Here is a 22,115-nt window from a genome sequence, read left to right on the forward strand (position 1 = left end):
ATTGGCATCCTGAAGATGCGCTTCCGATGGTTGGGCCGCTCGGGTGGGGCTCTGCAGTGCCCTCCATGGAGAGTACCCCCCCATCACCGTGGCGTGTGCCCCCTTCACTGCCTGGTGCTTCAGAGCGGGGTGGTGGGGGAATGCCTTGCCAGGGGGAGACACAGAGGAGGCTGAGAGCGCCTCGGACAATGAAGAGCAGGAACCTGACGAGGGGGCTGAGGGCCATTGCCCTCATGAGGGGGGCATCGAGGAAGCACGATGTGGGCGATGTGCCTGTGCCCCGCTGAGGGTCACACAATGCCAGGGGGGAGTGAGCTGCAGGCAGCAGGACACAGCTGCATCCCTCCTGCCCCTCAGCGCCAGGCCAGGGCACATCCAGGGCAAGTTCAGCGCCCGGGCTCCAACCCTCACCGTTCACCAGGCCCTAATCTCTGGAAAGGTCACTGGCGAACCCTGTATCCGTGCGCTCTGGGAAGAGAGAGTCGACACAATAGCGCAGGACTTGATGCAGTCGTCACCACCTTGATGAGAAACCATTCGCGGGTACCGGGATCCCCACATGGCTGGAGAGACCCTCCTGGAGGTCCTGAGCTTTGGCACTACCGATGGAGACAGCAGTCTCATTCTGAGAATCAATTCTAGCTAACCCTCCCCGGCTAGTGAGCATTGCCTAACTGCATGTTGCCTTGTCAGGAGTAGAGGTTACTAACGCACTTTGTAAACACCACTGGTGAAGAGCTCGTCACATCCCCCTGACATAACACAAGGGGCGAGCACCTATCATGAGTCAGCTCCACGTCACACGAGTGTGAGGTGACCTCGGAGAGGGAGTATGGATCAGCCTCACAATAAGAGGCAGGTAGGGAGGTGCACATGCACAAAATGCTTTCATATGACGAGACCATTCTCAGGAACAGGGAATGTATTTACACAGGGGCTGTGATGTAAACAGTGACTGAACACCCTGAAGTGATGTGACAGTTTTGTAATCTTTCTAACTCTCCCGCTACGTCCAGGTGCATCTACAGCGGAGGGGGAGGAGGCCAGCTCAATGCTAAGCCCTGTTGTCTTCTGTGACCTTGGTGGGCGTCCTCGAGAGGGTCGGGGCCTGCAGGGCTCCGGCCTGCCCTGGGTTACCCGCTGTGGGGCAGGGCACTCCCTCCTCAGCCTGGACAGCTGGAGGTGATGGGGTCACGGGCAGAGGGGAGTGGAATCGGCTGGACGCTCTTGGAGTCACCTGGCTGGGTGGCCCAGGGGGGGGTCTCCAGCTGCTGGTCGCCCTCCCTGTGAGTGCCCGAGGGGCCCTAGCCTCACATCCTGAGGAGGAGGAGAGGCTCCTGCGGAGAAGTGTCAGTGAGGGGTTCCCCCAGAACGGGAGCCCGAGCCTGATCTAGATCCATGACCCACAGGGTGTGTCTCTGCGCTGGTGGAGGGCTCCTGGATGCCCTCCCTCCACCCGGAGTTTGTGCAGTGTTGTGGATGAGGTGCTGGAGATGTGAAAGTGGGTGTGAGGAACTCGGCGGCTGGTGTCTCCCCAGCTAACGCTGTGTGAGATCCCTGAGCAGTGAAACCCTTTTCAGTGCATGATGCCACAGGGAGAGGGTGAGACTGGAGTGAGCTGGAGGTTGACTTACCCTTGGCGGAGCGGGCGAGATCATTTACCCTCTTCCTTAGTTAGCCAATCAGTGCCCACCCTGCCCTGCGATATGGAGAGATACTCACCAAGGCGGAATTGAAGAGTTTCCAGTCGTGAAATCAGGTGCGATTTCCCATCCCGCAGCCCAGCCAGAAATGCTCCGGAAAACCCCCCCCTGCCATCGCAATTATTCCCTCCAACAGAAAATACCACCCACCCGCTCTATCCTGCCCTAAATACCCACTGTCCACCCCTCGCTAAACATGTCCTGTCTGAAACACCTTTAAATTAACTCACCCCGACCCACTTAAAAATCCCTTGGTCCTACCCCATAAAATACCCTCACCCTGACCCCATTAAACACCCAGACTAAAACCCACCTGAAATACCACCATCTAGCCACCCGAAATACCCACAATCCAAGCCCTGGACTGACCCACCTCAACTGCCCCCACAATAAAACCCAGCAAATAGCCCCTGAAGGGCATGCCTTAAATACCCCTTCACTGGCCCACTTTAAATAACCGGAATCTGACTTATCCAACACGCGCCTGTCCAATCCAATCCAAATTCAACAACTGCTCCCCAATCAGCACCCTAGGGTCTCACACATCACCCCGAGCCCCCCATCAGGACAGAATGAAACATCTCACGAACAGAGTAAACAGTTACTCAGTACAAAGGATAATCTCAAGGTTAAAATGATAAATTCAGAACACGCTGAATGGAAAGAATAAAATTCAAACTGAGAGATGACCGGGAGTCAAATTGAGGGGTTCGGGGGGGTTTATATAGAGAATAACAGATACCCGGGAGTGAGTTACAGACTGGAATCTAATCGAGGGGTTTGGGTGGTTTATATATAGAATAACAGATACCCGGGAGTGAGTTACAGACTGGAATCTAATCGAGGGGTTCGGGATGTATATAATTAGAGTAACAGATACCCGGGAGTGAGTTACAGACTGGAATCTAATCGAGGGGTTCGGTGTGGTTTATATATAGAATAACAGATACCAGGGAGTGAGTTACAGACTGGAATCTAATCGAGGGGTTCGGGTGGTTTATATATAGAATAACAGATACCCGGGAGTGAGTATCAGACTGGAATCTAATCGAGGTGTTCGGGTGGTTTATATATAGAATAACAGATACCCGGGAGTGAGTTACAGACTGGAATCTAATCGAGGGGTTCGGGTGGTTTATATATAGAATAACAGATACCCGGGAGTGAGTAACAGACTGGAATCTAATCGAGGGGTTCGGGGGTTTATATATAGAATAACAGATTCCCGGGAGTGAGTTACAGACTGGAATCTAATCAAGAGGTTCGGTGGGGGTTAATATATAGAATAACAGATACCCGGGAGTGAGTTACAGACTGGAATCTAGTCGAGGTGTTCGGGTGGTTTATATATAGAATAACAGATACCCAGGAGTGAGTTACAGACTGGAATCTAATCGAGGGGTTCGGGTGGTTTATATATAGAATAACAGATACCCGGGAGTGAGTTACAGACTGGAATCTAATCGAGGGGTTCGGGGGTTTATATATAGAATAACAGATTCCCGGGAGTGAGTTACAGACTGGAATCTAATCAAGGGGTTCGGTGGGGGTTAATATATAGAATAACAGATACCCGGGAGTGAGTTACAGACTGGAATCTAATCGAGGGGTTCGGGTGGTTTATATATAGAATAACAGATACCCGGGAGTGAGTTACAGATTGGAATCTAATTGAGGGGTTCAGGGTGGTTTATATATAGAATAACAGATTCCCGGGAGTGAGTTACAGACTGGAATCTAATCAAGGGGTTCGGTGGGGGTTAATATATAGAATAACAGATACCCGGGAGTGAGTAACAGACTGGAATCTAATCGAGGTGTTCGGGTGGTTTATATATAGAATAACAGATACCCGGGAGTGAGTCACAGACTGGAATCTAATCGAGGGGTTCGGCGGTTTATATATAGAATAACAGATTCCCGGGAGTGAGTTACAGACTGGAATCTAATCAAGGGGTTCGGTGGGGGTTAATATATAGAATAACAGATACCCGGGAGTGAGTTAAAGACTGAAATCTAATCGAGGGGTTCGGGGTGGTTTATATATAGAATAACAGATACCCGGGAGTGAGTAACAGACTGGAATCTAATCGAGGGGTTCGGGGTGGTTTATATATAGAATAACAGATACCCGGGAGTGAGTTACAGACTGGAATCTAATCGAGGGGTTCGGGGGGGTTTATATATAGAATAACAGATACCCGGGAGTGAGTTACAGACTGGAATCTAATCGAGAGGTTCAGGTGGTTTATATATAGAATAACAGATTCCTGGGAGTGAGTAACAGACTGGAATCTAATCGAGGGGTTCGGGGGGTTTATATATAGAAGAACAGATACCCGGGAGTGAGTTACAGACTGGAATCTAATCGAGGGGTTCGGGTGGTTTATATATAGAAGAACAGATACCTGGGAGTGAGTTACAGACTGGAATCTAATCGAGGGGTTCGGGGGTTTATATATAGAATAACAGATTCCCGGGAGTGAGTTACAGACTGGAATCTAATCAAGAGGTTCGGTGGGGGTTAATATATAGAATAACAGATACCCGGGAGTGAGTTACAGACTGGAATCTAGTCGAGGTGTTCGGGTGGTTTATATATAGAATAACAGATACCCAGGAGTGAGTTACAGACTGGAATCTAATCGAGGGGTTCGGGTGGTTTATATATAGAATAACAGATACCCGGGAGTGAGTTACAGACTGGAATCTAATCGAGGGGTTCGGGGGTTTATATATAGAATAACAGATTCCCGGGAGTGAGTTACAGACTGGAATCTAATCAAGGGGTTCGGTGGGGGTTAGTATATAGAATAACAGATACCCGGGAGTGAGTTACAGACTGGAATCTAATCGAGGGGTTCGGGTGGTTTATATATAGAATAACAGATACCCGGGAGTGAGTTACAGATTGGAATCTAATTGAGGGGTTCAGGGTGGTTTATATATAGAATAACAGATTCCCGGGAGTGAGTTACAGACTGGAATCTAATCAAGGGGTTCGGTGGGGGTTAATATATAGAATAACAGATACCCGGGAGTGAGTAACAGACTGGAATCTAATCGAGGTGTTCGGGTGGTTTATATATAGAATAACAGATACCCGGGAGTGAGTCACAGACTGGAATCTAATCGAGGGGTTCGGCGGTTTATATATAGAATAACAGATTCCCGGGAGTGAGTTACAGACTGGAATCTAATCAAGGGGTTCGGTGGGGGTTAATATATAGAATAACAGATACCCGGGAGTGAGTTAAAGACTGAAATCTAATCGAGGGGTTCGGGGTGGTTTATATATAGAATAACAGATACCCGGGAGTGAGTAACAGACTGGAATCTAATCGAGGGGTTCGGGGTGGTTTATATATAGAATAACAGATACCCGGGAGTGAGTTACAGACTGGAATCTAATCGAGGGGTTCGGGGGGGTTTATATATAGAATAACAGATACCCGGGAGTGAGTTACAGACTGGAATCTAATCGAGAGGTTCAGGTGGTTTATATATAGAATAACAGATTCCTGGGAGTGAGTAACAGACTGGAATCTAATCGAGGGGTTCGGGGGGTTTATATATAGAAGAACAGATACCCGGGAGTGAGTTACAGACTGGAATCTAATCGAGGGGTTCGGGTGGTTTATATATAGAAGAACAGATACCTGGGAGTGAGTTACAGACTGGAATCTAATCGAGGGGTTCGGGGGGGTTTATATATAGAATAACAGATACCCGGGAGTGAGTTACAGACTGGAATCTAATTGAGGGGTTTGGGGGGGTTTATATATAGAATAACAGATACCCGGGAGTGAGTTAAAGACTGAAATCTAATCGAGGGGTTCAGGGTGGTTTATATATAGAATAACAGATACCCGGGAGTGAGTAACAGACTGGAATCTAATCGAGGGGTTCGGGGTGGTTTATATATAGAATAACAGATACCTGGGAGTGAGTTACAGACTGGAATCTAATCGAGGGGTTCAGGGTGGTTTATATATAGAATAACAGATACCCGGGAGTGAGTTACAGACTGGAATCTAATCGAGGTGTTCGGGATGTATTTAACTAGAGTAACAGATACCCGGGAGTGAGTTACAGACTGGAATCTAATCGAGGGGTTCGGGGTGGTTTATATATAGAATAACAGTTACCCGGGAATGAGTTACAGACTGGAATCTAATCGAGGGGTTCGGGATGTATTTAACTAGAGTTACAGATACCCGGGAGTGGGCTGGATGCTGAGGCCAGGGTGTGGAGTATTTACGAATGGGAGGGTGAAACTCGCTGCTTACCCACAGCTGTTTCTTCCGTGCTTGGATGAGGATTCTCTTGCGCCGGGTCTCAGCGTACGCCGTGCGCTTGCGCACATACTCGTTGTAGAGGTACAGAACCCGCTTCTTTTCACGCTGCAACAACAGAGCAGAGAACCAATCAGATCCCACACGCAGTAACCGACCCCACTGATAACTCTTCCTCTTCCAGTATTTATCCGATTCCCCCTTTTGAAAGTTCCTATTGAATCTGCTTCCGCCGCCCTTTCAGGCAGCGCCTTCCAGATCACAACAACTCCCTGTTTCTTTTTTATTCATTCACGGGATGTGGGCGTCGCTGGCCGGGCCCAGTATTTATTGCCCATCCCTAATTGCCCCTTGAGAAGGTGGTGGGTGAGCTGCCTTCTTGAGCCGCTGCAGTCCCTGTGGTGTAGGTACACCCACCGTGCTGTTAGAGAGGGAGTTCCAGGATTTGGACCCAGTGACAGTGAAGGAACGGCCGATATATTTCCAAGTCAGGATGGTGAGTAGCTTCAAGAGGGGAGAAGGTTGGGGTAAGGGTCTGTGGATCAACGGGGGTAAAGGAAGGATTGTAACTGCACCAGTAGTGGGTCTCCGACTGAGACCATCACCATCCCGAACCCCTCCCATGATATTCCCGCTGATTCTTTATCCCAAGCGGAGACAAACCTGTCCTGGGCTAGCAGCAGTGAGCACAGTGGGTGTTGTGTGACAGGACTCAGGGTGAGTTAGGATACAGGGCAACACAGCTCTGCATGATCTGAAGCTGATGAGGATAGACGTGTCATTCTATATTTTATTGACAGGGGTCCTGTGAGAGGGTCTTTGAGGAGGAAGTGGCTTATCTCAGGAGGGGAGGCGGCGATAAAGGCCACTTACCCTCGGGAAACAGAAAGATGCAATGACTCTGCGTAACCTGTAGCTGTAAACTTGAAGGAAGCAGAATAGAATCATCCCTGACATCGGAAATAGACAGTAGAGCATGGTCTTCCTCTCGATCTTATGAGGCACAGGAAGGCAATCTAAATCAGACACCCAAAAAATCAAAGGTTCAATCACACTTCAACTGCTAACATGCCATTGGTTTATTAGGATCAGTTAATAATATCCTGTTCCAATGATAAATCCGAATCCCCTATCAGTCTTCGGTGAGAGAGTTAGGGGATTAGAGGGAGGGTCTTCGATGGGAGGATTAGGGGATTAGAGGGATGGTCTTCGATGGAGAGTTAGGGGATTAGAGGGATGGTCTTTGATTGGAGGGTTAGGGGATTAGAGGGATGGTCTTCGATGGGAGAGTTAGGGGATTAGAGGGAGGGTCTTCGATGGGAGAGTTAGGGGATTAGAGGGATGGTCTTCGATGGAGAGTTAGGGGATTAGAGGGATGGTCTTTGATTGGAGGGTTAGGGGATTAGAGGGATGGTCTTCGATGGGAGAGTTAGGGGATTAGAGGGAGGGTCTTCGATGGGAGAGTTAGGGGATTAGAGGGATGGTCTTCGATGGAGAGTTAGGGGATTAGAGGGATGGTCTTCGATGGGAGAGTTAGGGGATTAGAGGGATGGTCTTCACTGGGAGAGTTAGGGGATTAGAGGGAGGGTCTTTGATGGGAGGGTTAGGGGATTAGAGGGATGGTCTTTGATTGGAGGGTTAGGGGATTAGAGGGATGGTCTTCGCTGGGAGAGTTAGGGGATTAGAGGGAGGGTCTTCGATGGGAGGGTTAGGGGATTAGAGGGACGGTCTTCAATGGGAGGGTTAGTGGATTAGAGGGATGGTCTTCAATGGGAGTGTGAGGGGATTAGAGGGAAGGTCTTTGGTGGAAGAGTTAGGGGATTAGAGGGATGGTCTTCGATGGGAGGGTTAGGGGATTAGAGGGATGGTCTTCGATGGGGGAGTTAGGGGATTAGAGGGATGGTCTTCGATGGGAAAGTGAGGGGATTAGAGGGATGGTCTTCGATGAGACAATCAGGGTATTGGAGGGATAGTCTCCAATGGGAGAGTTAGGGGATTAGAGGGATCGTCTTCAATGGGAGAATTAGGGGATTAGAGGGAGGGTCTTTGATGGGGGAGTTAGGGGATTAGAGAGATGGTCTTTGACGGGAGTGTGAGGGGATTAGAAGGATGGTCTTTGATGGGAGAGTTAGGCTATTAGAGGGATGGTCTTCGCTGGGAGTGTGAGGGGATTAGAGGGATGGTCTTCGATGGGAGAGTTAGGAGGTTAGAGGGATGGTCTTCCATGGGACAGTTAGGGGATTAGAGGGATGGTCTTCGATGGGAGAGTTACGGGATTAGAGGCATGGTCTTTGATGGGAGATTTAGGGTATTAGAGGGATGGTCTTTGATGGGATGGTTAGGGGATTAGAGCGATGGGCTTTGATGGGGGAGTTAGGGGATTAGAGGGATGGTTTTCGATGGGAGGGTTAGGGGATTAGAGGGATGGTCTTTGATGGGAGGGTTAGGGGATTAGAGGGATGGTTTTTGATGGGGGAGTTAGGGGATTAGAGGGATGGTCTTCGATGGGATGGTTAGGGGATTAGAGGGATGGTCTTTGATGGGAGGGTTAGGGGATTAGAGGGATGGTCTTCAATGGGAGAGTTAGGGGATTAGAGGAACGCTCTTCGATGAGAGTGTTGGGGGATTAGAGGGATGGTCTTCGATGGGAGAGTTAGGGGATTAGAGGGATGGTCTTGGATGGGGGAGTTAGGGGATTAGAGGGATGGTTTTAGATGGGAGAGTTCGGGGATTAGAGGGATGGTCTTCGATGGGAGAGTTAGTGGATTAGAGGGATGGTCTTCGATGGGAGGGTTAGGGGATTAGAGGGATGGTCTTCAATGGGAGAGTGAGGGGATTAGAGGGATGGTTTTAGATGGGAGAGTTAGGGGATTAGAGGGATGGTCTTCAATGGGAGAATTAAGGGATTAGAGGAACGCTCTTCGATGGGAGTGTTAGGGCATTAGAGGGATGGTCTTCGATGGAAGAGTTAGGGGATTAGAGGGATGGTCTTGGATGGGGCAGTTAGTGGATTAGAGGGATGGTCTTCCCTGGGAGAGTTAGTGTATTAGAGGGATGGTCTTCGATGGGGGAGTTAGGGGATTAGAGGGATGGTCTTCGATGGGAAAGTGAGGGGATTAGAGGGATGGTCTTTGATGAGACAATCATGGTATTAGAGGGATAGTCTCCAATGGGAGAATTAGGGGATTAGAGGGATGGTCTTCGATGGGAGTGTGAGGGGATTAGAAGGATGGTCTTCGATGGGAGAGTTAGGGGATTAGAGGGATGGTCTTCAATGGGGGAGTTAGGGGATTAGAGGGATAGTCTTCAATGGGAGAGTTAGTGGATTAGAGGGATGGTCTTCTCTGGGAGAGTTAGTGTATTAGAGGGAGGGTCTTTGATGCGAGAGTTAGGGGATTAGAGGGAAGGTCTTCGATGGGAGAGTTAGGGGGTTAGAGGGATGGTCTTCCATGGGAGAGTTAGGGGATTAGAGGGATGGTCTTCGATGGGAGAGTTACGGGATTAGAGGGATGGTCTTTGATGGGAGGGTTAGGGGATTAATGGGATGGTCTTTGATGAGAGGGTTAGGAGATTAGAGGGATGGTCTTTGATGGGAGGGTTAGGGGATTAGAGGGATGGTCTTTGATGGGAGGGTTAGGGGATTAGAGGGATGGTCTTCGATGGGAGGTTTAGAGGATTAGAGGGATGGTCTTTGATGGGAGGGTTAGGGGATTAGAGCGATGGTCTTTGATGGGAGGTTTAGAGGATTAGAGGGATGGTCTTCGATGGGTTGTTTAGAGGATTAGAGGGATGGTCTTTGATGGGAGGGTTAGGGGATTAGAGGGATGGTCTTTGATGGGAGGGTTAGGGGATTAGAGGGATGGTCTTTGATGGGAGAGTTAGGGGATTAGAGGGATGGTCTTCGGTGGGAGATTTATGGTATTAGAGGGATGGTCTTTGATGGGAGGGTTAGGGGATTAATGGGATGGTCTTTGATGAGAGGATTAGGAGATTAGAGCGATGGGCTTTGATGGGGGAGCTAGGGGATTAGAGAGATTGTCTTTGATGGGAGTGTTAGGGGATTAGAGGGATGGTCTTCGATGGGAGAGTTAGGGGATTAGAGGGATGGTCTTTGATGGGAGGGTTAGGGGATTAGAGGGATGGTCTTTGATGGGAGGGTTAGGGGATTAGAGGGATGGTCTTTGATGGGAGTGTTAGGGGATTAGAGGGATGGTCTTCGATGGGAGAGTTAGGGGATTAGAGGGATGGTCTTCGATGGGAGGATTAGGGGATTAGAGGGATAGTCTTCGATGGGAGGGTTAGGGGATTAGAGGGATGGTCTTTGATGGGAGGGTTAGGGGATTAGAGGGATGGTTTTCGATGGGGGAGTTAGGGGATTAGAGGGATGGTCTTCGATGGGAGGGTTAGGGGGTTGGAGGAATGGTCTTCGATAGGAGAGTTATTCCTTTAACAAGTGAAATTCATTCTATAGACATTGCATCTGCTGCTCTGATTCATTCTTTCTCAAGTCTTCAAAACTATTGACTCCCCTTCCTTCCACTCTCGGCAGTGTTTGTTTAAAGTTCCTTTGGCAAAATGCTAGAGAGTGAGAGTTGACCCCAGCCCCCCCTCCTCCAATCCCCTTGCCTTTCACTGTTGTCAGCCTGTGACTCACTGGATCACACTCTCACCTCTGAGTCAGGAGGTCGAGGGTTCAAATCCCCACTCAGGAGACCTGAGCCCCATAATCCAGACCGACACCCTCGGTGCCAACACTGACTGAGTGCTGCACTGTCAGAGGGACTGCCTTTTGAGGAAGACACTAAACCTGCGGCCACAGCTGCCCCCTGAGGCGGATGGAAATGTTTCTTCTGCATTATTTTGAAGAAAAACAAAGGGCGAGCGGGGGTGGTGGGGGGTGGGTGTAGTTGGGCAGGGGGTTCCCCTGGGGGCCAATATTCATCCCTCACTAAAAAAAACAGGCGATATGGGTGATTACTACTTGTGGGATCTTGCTGTGTGCAAATTGGCCGTCAAGTTTCCTTCATCTACACTTCAAGGAACGTACTTCATCAGCTCCGAGATGCGTTGGGAAGTCCTGAGATGGACAAAGGCGCTATCGAAATGCAGGCCTAGATGCTGGGGCTGGTTGTTGCTCCACATCCTTTCCCGGTCTGAGGTCACAGTTGAACCCGCGACTTCCTGATTCACCTCGCCTCCTCCTCCTTCTCTCCCCTCTTGAGGGTCGAGCGCTGGGGCAGGAGCCTCAGCTCTTCCTCCTGCCCCCCTCCTAGCAGCGTTCCCCCCCCAACCCCTGCCCATCACCCCGGCCCTCCCCCGCCACCCCTCCCCCCACATCCTCACCGCGGTCAGGCAGGTTGTGGCTTACGTAAATTGGTGGATTCCATCTTGATATTGAACGTGGTGTTGAAGGCGGACACGGATTTCCGAATGAGATTGGCCAAGATGGATGTGCCGCCAACCTCGATCTCGAGATGGTGGCTCTCTGTCAAGCACACAAGCACAGAGCGTCAATAGTCAGCTCAGGATGGTAGCAACAGTCAGAACATCGGGGCAAAGAAACCGAGGAGGCCCTTTAACCCCTGTCCCGCCATTCAATCATATCACGGCTGATCTGTATCTTAACTCTATCTACCCCCTTGGCTGTGTCAATCCCCTTACCCAACACAGATCAATCCACATCCATTTCAAACTTTCAATTGACCCCTGAACTGGCCTGGCTCCCATTTTAAGGCTCTGCCCCCTTGTTCTGGACTCCCCACCCCACCCCCAGCACCAGAGGTAAGCTTCTCTCTATCTGCCCGATTTCACAGAGGGACAGAGGGAGAGAGGGAGTGTCTGAGTACCGGAAGAGACTGGTATTTTCCATCACAGATTACCCCCACCGCAGAAGGAGCAGTAAAGATTCACCAAGGACGATCCCAGAAGGGAGAGGTTATAATCGATCGGGAAAGATGGAACAGGCCGAGGCTCTTTTCTCTGGGAAAGAGGAGGCTGAGGGGGTGACCTGATCGAGGTCTTTAAAATCCTGAAAGGAGTTCGATAGGGTCGACGTAGAGAAGATGTTTCCACTTGTCGGGGGGAGGGACCAGAACGAGGGGGCCATCGATATCAGACAATCACTGATAAATCCGATAGGGAATTCAGGAGAAATGTCTTTACCGAGAGAGCGGGGAGAATGTGGGACTCGCTCCCACAGGGAGCGGGGAGAATGTGGGACTCGCTCCCACGGGGAGTGGGGAGAATGTGGGACTCGCTCCCACGGGGAGTGGGGAGAATGTGGGACTCGCTCCCACGGGGAGCGGGGAGAATGTGGGACTCGCTCCCGCGGGGAGCGGGGAGAATGTGGGACTCGCTCCCACGGGGAGCGGGGAGAATGTGGGACTCGCTCCCACGGGGAGCGGGGAGAATGTGGGACTCGCTCCCGCGGGGAGCGGGGAGAATGTGGGACTCGCTCCCACGGGGAGTGGGGAGAATGTGGGACTCGCTCCCGCGGGGAGCGGGGAGAATGTGGGACTCGCTCCCACGGGGAGAATGTGGGACTCGCTCCCACGGGGAGTGGTCGAGGTGAATCGCAGAGATGGATTGAAGGGGGGGGGGAAGCTGGATAAACACATGAGGGAGAGAGGAATAGAAGGATACGTTGATGGGGGGAGAGGGAGAGGGGGCTGGGAGGAGGCTCGTGTGGGGTGCACATTTCCATGTAGCATCACAGACAATGAGTGTCACAACCTTTGACCTTATCATTTGTTTGGGTGTCACTGAATGGGAGAAACTTAAAGAGAATTTTATCTCTGACTGTTCCTCTGGTCTTACCTTTCGATCAGGACAAGGGACAGAAAGTGGGAAATGGGGAAGAGAGGGGAAAGGAGATGAAGAGAGACAGCTAAATGCTGAAACACCCCTTCCAACATCTCTGTGCTGAGGATTGGCCGCCAAAAAGAAGCCTTTCAGAATGAGGACCACCACCCCTTCCCCCTCAACCCTCTCCCCCCTCCCCAGCTCCCCCCAGCCTCTCAGTCGGATGTAGGAGATCCCAGAACCGCAATTGGTAGAAGAGCAAGAGTTGGTGGAGTTCTCTCCGGTGTCCTGAGGCCGAATATTTATCCCTTAACCAACATCACTAAAAAGACAGATGATCTGGATCGTTATCACATCGCTGTTTGTGGGAGCTTGCTGTGCGCAATTTGGCTTTTTAAAATTCTTTCACGGGATGTGGGCATCGCTGGCTGGGCCCAGCATTTATTGCCCATCCCTAATTGCCCCTTGAGAAGGTGGTGGGTGAGCTGCCTTCTTGAGCCGCTGCAGTCCCTGTGGTGTAGGTACACCCACCGTGCTGTTAGGGATGGAGTTCCAGGATTTGGACCCAGCGACAGTGAAGGAACGGCCGATATATTTCCAAGTCAGGATGGTGAGTGGCTCGGAGGGGAACTTCCAGGTGGTGGTGTTTCCCCATGTGTCTGCTGCCCTTGTCCTTCTAGATGGTAGCGGTGGTGGGTTTGGAAGGTGCTGTCGAAGGAGCCTTGGTGAGTCGCTGCAGTGCATCTTGTAGATGGTACACACACTGCTGGTAGTGTGCGTCGGTGGTGGAGGGAGTGAATGTTTGTGGATGGGGTGCCAGTCAAGCGGGGCTGCTTTGTCCTGGATGGTGTTGAGCTTCTTGAGTGTTGTGGGAGCTGCACTCATCCAGGCAAGTGGGGAGTATTCCATCACACTCCTGACTTGTGCCTTGTAGATGGTGGACAGGCTTTGGGGAGTCAGGAGGTGAGTTACTCACCGCAGGATTCCCAGCCTCTGACCTGCTCTTGTAGCCACAGCTGCTGTGTTTCCTACAGTACAAGAGACCACACATCAGTGAAAAGGGCTTCACTGGCTGTGAACTGTCTGAAGCCTCCAGAGCCTGTGAAGGATATATTTTATTTCCGCCCTGTTCTGTGGGAGTGAAATTCATTCCGACGTTAGAAATGCGAATGTCAGGAAGTGGAGGGTCCTCCTGACCTCAGACTAGTTTGCATTTGAGAGGACAATCCCAAGATGGCCAGAATCTCAATGAGCCTGCTGGTGAACAAACTCCAGGAGAAGCCAAACGCCTGAGAGGTAACTCCCTATGGACTGAACTGAGCTTGGTGGGGACATGGACAGACCAACAAACTGAAAACTCATTGGAGAATAGAGCAGTGAAGCCTCCTGAGCTGGACTGTGGACTCACCGCTGAAGTTATACTCCAAGAAACTGTGTCTCCCGATAATGTCCAACATGGTGTAGAGAAGCCAGTCCAGGAGAAAGAGGGAGCAGACCACCAGCATTAAGGTTGCGTACTGCAGCAGTTCTAGTACCTGAGGGATAGACACATGTGCAAGGTTTAGTCCAAAGCACAGGGATATTATGCCGCTGTTCACCTTGTCCCCCTATGGGTAACAGGGTCAAATCTGGGACTGAGGGAGGTGGGCTCAAACTCAACATCGACACACGAACCGAAAATCAACACTGAGAATGCGCCACAATATGGGAGGGTCAGTACTGAGGGAGCGCCGCACTGTCGGAGGGTCAGTACTGAGGGAGCGCAGCACTGTCGGAGGATCATTACTGAGGGAGAGCTTCACTGGCAGAGGGTCAGTACTGAGGGAGCATTGCACTGTCGGAGAGTCAGGACTGAGGGAGTGCTGCACTGTCGGAGGGTCAGTACTGAGGGAGGGCCGCACTGTCAGAGGGTCAGTACTGAGGGAGCGCCGCACTGTCGGAGGGTCAGTACTGAGGGAGCGCCGCACTGTCGGAGGGTCAGTACTGAGGGAGTGACGCACTGTCGGAGGGTCAGTACTGAGGGAGAGCCGCACTGTCAGAGAGTCAGTACTGAGGGAGCGCTGCACTGTCGGAGGGTCAGTACTGAGGGAGTGACGCACTGTCGGAGGGTCAGTACTGAGGGAGCGCCGCACTGTCAGAGAGTCAGTACTGAGGGAGCGCTGCACTGTCGGAGGGTCAGTACTGAGGGAGTGCCGCACTGTCGGAGGGTCAGTACTGAGGGAGTGCTGCACTGTCGGTGGGTAAGTACTGAGGGAGCGCCGCACTGTCGGAGGGTCAGTACTGAAAGAGCGCCGCACTGTCGGAGGGTCAGTACTGAGGGAGCGCCGCACTGTCGGTGGGTCAGTACTGAAAGAGCGCCGCACTGTCGGAGGGTCAGTACTGAGGGAGCGCCGCACTGTCGGAGGGTCAGTACTGAGGGAGTGCCGCACTGTCGGTGGGTCAGTACTGAAAGAGCGCCGCACTGTCGGAGGGTCAGTACTGAGGGAGCGCCGCACTGTCGGAGGGTCAGTACTGATGGAGTGCCGCACTGTCGGAGGGTCAGTACTGAGGGAGCGCCGCACTGTCGGAGGGTCAGTACTGAGGGAGAGTCGCCCTGTCGGAGTGTCAGTGCTGAGGGAGAGTCGCACTGTCGGCGGGTCAGTACTGAGGGAGAGTCGCACTGTCGGAGAGTCAGTACTGAGGGAGCGCCGCACTGTTGGAGGGTCAGTACTGAGGGAGTGCTGCCCTGTCGGAGGGTCAGTACTGATGGAGTGCCGCACTGTCGGAGGGTTAGTACTGAGGGAGCGCCGCACTGTCGGAGGGTCAGTACTGAGGGAGAGTCGCCCTGTCGGAGGGTCAGTGCTGAGGGAGAGTCGCACTGTCGGCGGGTCAGTACTGAGGGAGAGTCGCACTGTCGGAGAGTCAGTACTGAGGGAGTGCCGCACTGTCGGAGGGTCAGTACTGAGGGAGTGCTGCACTGTCGGAGGGTCAGTACTGAGGGAGTGCTGCACTGTCAGTGCGGCAATTGCAATGATTCTCAGCTCTACAGCTTAAAGACAACAAGAGAGAGACTGAGTCCAGCAGAATTCAGAATATGTAATCCCGGGAGTCGCTGGACGAAGCCATTGAAAATAATCCTGTAAGATTTCTGGGTGTTGTTGATCCAGGAATAGCACAGCGGGAATGACAGATTCTAGGTTCCACACTTACCAGGGGCTTCATTTCGATAGCATGAATTCGAATCTGCCAAGGGAATATCAGATCGCCTCTCTCTGCCTTTTTTAAAGGGAGAATATATCTTCTCTCCTGCACAGTAATGAAGATTCACTCATTCAGTGGAACTGTGGAATTGGGATCAAACACTAACAGATAATCCTGGAAAATTGCTGTCAGTCAGTTCTGGTCTATCGAGACAGGAACACAGACGGGGATATTACACTCACACAGTGCGTGGTTTCTCTCTGGGGATGGAGTGGGCCCGAGAAATGTCCATTCACCATCAGCCGGACCAGAAGATCCCGGTCACAGACGGGGCCGGAAAATAATTAATGTTTCAGGTCGATGAACTTTCATCAGAATGACTCTCTCCCCATAGCCCTGTATCAATCCCAAACTAATCCCACTGCTTCACTCTCTCCCCACAGCCCCTATCAATCCCAAACTAATCCCACTGCCCCGCTCTCTCCCCATAGGTCTGTATCAATCCCCAAACTAATCCCACTGCCCCGCTCTCTCCCCATAGCCCTGTATCAATCCCACACTAATCCCACTAACCTGCTCTCTCCATATAGCCCTGTATCAATCCCAAACTAATCCCACTGCCCCGCTCTCTCCCCATAGCCCTGTATCAATCCCAAACAAATCCCACTGCCCCGCTCTCTCCCCATAGCCCTATATCAATCCCGAAACTAATCCCACTGCCCCGCACTCTCCCCATAGCCCAGTATCAATCCCCAAACTAATCCCACTGCCCCACTCTCTCCCCATAGCCCTGTATCAATCCCCAAACTAATCCCACTGCCCTGCTCTCTCCCCATAGCCCTATATCAATCCCCAAACTAATCCCACTGCCCCGCTCACTCCCCATAGCCCTGTATCAATCCCCAAACTAATCCCACTGCCCCGCTCACTCCCCATAGCCCTGTATCAATCCCCAAACTAATCCCACTGTCCCGCTCTCTCCCCATAGCCCTGTATCAATCCCAAACTAATCGCACTACTTCACTCTCTCCCCATAGCCCCTATCAATCCCAAACTAATCCCACTGCCCCGCTCTCTCCCCATAGCCCTGTATCAATCCCAAACTAAGCCCACTGCCCCGCTCTCCCCTCATAGCCCTGTATCAATCCCAAACTAATCCCGCTGCCCCACTCTCTCCCCATAGCCCTGTTTCAATCCCAAACTAAACCCACTGCCCCACTCTCTCCCCATAGCCCTGTATCAATCCCAAACTAATCCCACTGCCCCACTCTCCCCTCATAGCCCTGTATCAATCCCAAACTAATCCCACTGCCCCACTCTCGCCCCATAGCCCTGTAGCAATACCCAAACTAATCCCACTGCCCCACTCTCGCCCCATAGCCCTGTATCAATCCCAAACTAATCCCACTGCCCCGCCCACTCCCCATAGCCCTGTATCAATCCCAAACTAATCCCACTGCCCCGCTCTCTCCCCATAGCCCTGTATCAATCCCCAAACTAATCCCACTGCCCCACTCTCTGCCCATAGCCCTGTATCAATCCCAAACTAATCCCACTGCCCCACTCTCTCCCCATAGCCCTGTATCAATCCCAAACTAATCCCACTGCCCCGATCTCTCCCCATAGCCCAGTATCAATCCCCAAACTAATCCCACTGTCCCGCTCTCTCCCCATAGCCCTGTATCAATCCCAAACTAATCCCACTGCTTCACTCTCTCCCCATAGCCGCTATCAATCCCAAACTAATCCCACTGCCCCGCTCTCTCCCCATCGTCCTGTATCAATCCCCAAACTAATCCCACTGCCCCACTCTCTCCCCATAGCCCTGTATCAATCCCCAAACTAATCCCACTGCCCCGCTCTCTCCCCATAGCCCTGTATCAATCCCCAAACTAATCCCACTGCCCCGCTCTCTCCCCATAGCCCTGTATCAATCCCAAACTAATCCCACTGCCCTGCTCTCTCCCCATAGCCCTGTATCAATCCCAAACAAATCCCACTGCCCTGCTCTCTCCCCATAGCCCTGTATCAATCCCAAACAAATCCCACTGCCCTGCTCTTTCCCCATAGCCCTGTATCAATCCCCAAACTAATCTCACTGCCCCGCTCTCTCCCCATAGCCCTGTATCAATCCCAAACTAATCCCACTGCCCAGCTCTCTCCCCTTGGCCCTGTATCAATCCCAAACTAATCCTACTGCCCCGCTCTCTCCCCATAGCCCAGTATCAATCCCCAAACTAATCCCACTGCCCCGCCCTCTCCCCATAGCCCTGTATCAATCCCCAAACTAATCACACTGCCCCGCGCTCTGCCCATAGCCCTGTATCAATCTCCGAACTAATCCCACTGCCCCACTCCCTCCCCAAAATCCAGTGTCAATCCCCAAACTAATCCCGCTGACCCGCTGTCTCCCCATAGCCCTGTATTAATCTCCGAACTAATCCCACTGCCCCACTCCCTCCCCAAAATCCAGTGTCATCCGCAAACTAATCCCACTGCCCCACTCTCTCCCCATAGCCCTGTATCAATCCCAAACTAATCCCACTGCCCCGCTCTCTCCCCATAGCCCTGTATCAATCCCAAACTAATCCCACTGACCCGCTCTCTCCCCATAGCCCTGTATCAATCCCAAACTAATCCCACTGCCCCACTCTCTCCCCATAGCCCTGTATCAATCCCAAACTAATCCCACTGCCCCGCTCTCTCCCCATAGCCCTGTATCAATCCCAAACTAATCCCACTGCCCCAGTCTCTCCCCATAGCCCTGTATCAATCCCCAAACTAATCCCACTGCCCCACTCTCTCCCCATAGCCCAGTATCAATCCCCAAACTAATCCCACTGCCCCACTCTCTCCCCATAGCGCTGTATGAATCCCAAACTAATCCCACTGCCCCGCTCTCTCCCCATAGCCCTGTATCAATCCCCAAACTAATCCCACTGCCCCGCTCTATCCCCATAGCCCTGTATCAATCCCCAAACTAATCCCACTGCCCCGTTCTCTCCCCATAGCCCTGTATCAATCCCCAAACTAATCCCACTGCCCCACTCTCTCCCCATAGCCCTGTATCAATCCCAAACTAATCCCACTGTCCCACTCTCTCCCCATAGCCCTGTATCAATCCCAAACTAATCCCACTGTCCCACTCTCTCCCCATAGCCCTGTATCAATCCCAGACTAATCCCATTGCCCCAATCATTTTATTCTGAATAAACTCTCCAGGTTTCCTGCAGCATTGCAAACTACAGGCACAAAATGCTGGGTACACAGTGCAGCTCACAGCCTGCGGGGTGGGTGGGGAGTGGGGGGGTGGTGAGAAGCTGTGTTAACATCTCTGCTCCATGACCCCCTTTACAACAGGGTGAAGTTAAGTAATCTACCAGGTGGTAGAAGCAGGTAAGGTTGGGAGGGGGGGAAGGTGGGGCAGGAGGATAAGCTGGACCTGTGTGATGGGTGGAAGGCAGAGAGATAGAGTAATGGAGGACAGGGAGGGTGGAGGGAGTCCAAAGGAGGTGATGGAACAAATAAAGAAACAAAAGGTCCAGCTGATAGGATGGGTTGACGGTATTGTCACTGGGCTAGATATCCATAGGCCCAGACTCTAGGGACACAAGTTCGAATCCTATCATGGTCGCTAGTAGAATTCAAACTCATTTAACTGAAAAAAGGCCCAGAATTGGGAGATAACTCTTTTGAGTCAAAACAATTAAAGTAAATTAACACAATCCGGGACAAAGTAAAAGGCAAAACTGCAAAAACACAAGAGAAATTGCAAAGGAAACTCACCAACGTTAAATCAAAGTGTGATTAAAGGGGTCAATAAAGCACCACCGGCCCCCGCGGTGCCCACCGGGCGTGGGAGGCCTCGAGGGTTCCGGCAGACTCCGCGCTTCCTCGCCAGGGACTCCCGGCTGTGAATGTAGCCGCGGAAGAGGGACTGACAGTCGGGTAGGACCACCCCCTCGATCGCCCGCTGCCTGGGCCTGTTAATGGCCAACTTGGCCTGGTCCGGGAGCAGGTTCACAAGGAGACCCTCCTCCCTCCCAGCTCCCCCTCCTCAGCACCGGGTGCCCGTAAATCAGGAGCGTGGGGCTGAAGTGCAAACAAAGCGGTAATAGAAGGTTTTGTAAATAACGGAAAAGGGAGTGCAGCCTACCACAGCTGATCTGCATGTGGTCCACAGACTCCACAAGGCTGAATAAAGGGCCCCGGATCTTGGGAGTCTGAGACCCGACACATCCTGTGGTTGTACAGGGACTGCTGCGTGCAATATCCTCCACCCCAGGTCCCCAATGGAAAGCGGGAGGTCACCCCACATAGAGACCCCTCCCCCACTGGGGACCTCCTCCGCCAGACAAGGCACCCCAGGGTGTGTCCGGGCAGCGGGTGAGGGTGGATGGCAGCAGCCTGAGGATTGAGAGGCAGCCTCAGCGATGCCAACGGCGACGCCATTATCCTGGACGGTCGGTAAACCCGTCTGCCTCTCGGAGCCTCCTGTAGGGGAGGGAACCCCCTAACCCGGACTGACCCACCGGTGTTGGGAAACCATCACTGCTCTTCCCAGCGCGAACCACGTTCCAGGGAAGAAAGGAAAGGTGGTGGCCCCTGGAGCTTTCCTAAATCCGCACAGACCCTCTACTCCCAACTGGGAGCATCCCTGCTCCCTGCCAAACTGCGAGGGAGGGTCTTGCAGCAGTCCCACCCTCGGAGGGGGGGATGGTGGACTCTAGACGTTGAGGAGAGTGGCCGGGCCTACTTTCCCGGTGACTTGCGGGACCCGCTGTGTGTGGTGATACGGTGGAGGTTCACCATGAGGGCTGTACGTAGAGTGACCTGGGCAAACCGGGCCATAGGCCTCAACGCCACCCACCCTCCCTCACTCCCTCCCTCCGTCCCTCTCTCTCGCACGGGCATCACTCACCACCTTCCGCCGCCTGGCATCGATCTGTCGGAAGTAAGTGCTGACGTAAATGTTGTCGTGGCGAATGTCTCGGTTGTACTTTAGCGTGTACAAGAAGGAGCTGGAGAGAGAGAGGGAGGGAGAGAGAGAGGGAGAGAGAGGGAGAGAGAGAGGGAGAGAGAGGGAGAGAGAGAGAGAGAGGGGAAGATGTCACATCCACTGCTGGGTTCAACAAAAAAATAAGGGTTTGTTTTCATCGTCTTTCAACCCATTACAATCAACGATATCTAAAAGATTGGGGGTTTGGGGTGGGGGAGTTGTTAGTCTGGGTGAGGGGGGGGTGGGGGGTTTGGGGTGGGGGGGTTGTTAGTCTGGGTGAGGGTGGGGGGGGGTGGTTTGGGGTGGGGGGGTTGTTAGTCCGGGTGTGGGGGAGGGGGTGAGGGGGGGGTGGGGGGGGGCGTTGTTAGGCCGGGTGTGGGGGGGGGGTGGGGTTTGGGGTGGGGGGGTTGTTCCGGGTGTGGGGGGGGGGGGGGGGGGGTGAGGGGGGGTGGGGTGGGGGGGGGGGGGGTGGGGTTGTTAGGCCGGGTGTCGGGGGGGGGGTGGTTTGGGGTGGGGGGGCTGTTAGTCTGGGTGATGGGGGGGGTGGGGGGTTTGGGGTGGGGGGGGTTGTTAGGCCGGGTGATGGGGGGGTGGGGGTTTGGGGTGGGGGGGGTTGTTAGTCCGGGTGTGGGGCGGTGAGGGGGGGGTTTGGGGTGGGGGGGTTGTTAGTCCGGGTGAGGGGGGGGTGGGGGGTTTGGGGTGGGGGGGGTTGTTAGTCCGGGTGAGCGGGGGTGGGGGGTTTGGGGTGGGGGGGGTTGTTAGTCCGGGTGAGGGGGGGGTGGGGGGTTTTGGGTGGGGGGGGTTGTTAGGCTGGGTGAGGGGGGGTGAGGGGGGGGTTTGGGGTGGGGGGGTTGTTAGTCCGGGTGAGGGGGGGGTGGGGGGTTTTGGGTGGGGGGGGTTGTTAGGCTGGGTGAGGGGGGGTGGGGGTTTGGGGTGGGGGGGTTGTTAGTCCGGGTGAGGGGGGGGTGGGGGGTTTTGGGTGGGGGGGGTTGTTAGGCTGGGTGAGGGGGGGGTGGGGGTTTGGGGTGGGGGGGGTTGTTAGGCCGGGTGAGGGGGGGTGGGGGGTTTTGGGTGGGGGGGGTTGTTAGGCCGGGTGAGGGGGGGGTGGGGGGTTTGGGGTGGGGGGGTTGTTAGGCC

The 22,115-nt window shown here is 52.9% G+C and overlaps 1 protein-coding gene across 1 annotated transcript in view; it reads right to left on the minus strand.

The window, feature by feature from the left end:
• Positions 1 to 22,115, minus strand: part of dcst1 (DC-STAMP domain containing 1) — a 52,059-nt gene that overhangs the window by 2,853 nt on the left and 27,091 nt on the right. Inside the window, exons 10-15 of the mRNA XM_078535422.1 lie at positions 20,901 to 21,000; positions 15,989 to 16,084; positions 14,208 to 14,334; positions 11,367 to 11,483; positions 6,872 to 7,014; positions 5,993 to 6,106 (exon numbers count right to left, since the gene is read on the minus strand). Coding sequence (XP_078391548.1) covers positions 5,993 to 6,106; positions 6,872 to 7,014; positions 11,367 to 11,483; positions 14,208 to 14,334; positions 15,989 to 16,084; positions 20,901 to 21,000 — 697 coding nt within the window. The remainder of the gene's footprint in view (positions 1 to 5,992; positions 6,107 to 6,871; positions 7,015 to 11,366; positions 11,484 to 14,207; positions 14,335 to 15,988; positions 16,085 to 20,900; positions 21,001 to 22,115) is intronic.

This window comes from Cetorhinus maximus, unplaced genomic scaffold (assembly GCF_964194155.1).
Source record: "Cetorhinus maximus unplaced genomic scaffold, sCetMax3.hap1.1 HAP1_SCAFFOLD_452, whole genome shotgun sequence".
NCBI classification, from domain to species: domain Eukaryota; kingdom Metazoa; phylum Chordata; class Chondrichthyes; order Lamniformes; family Cetorhinidae; genus Cetorhinus; species Cetorhinus maximus.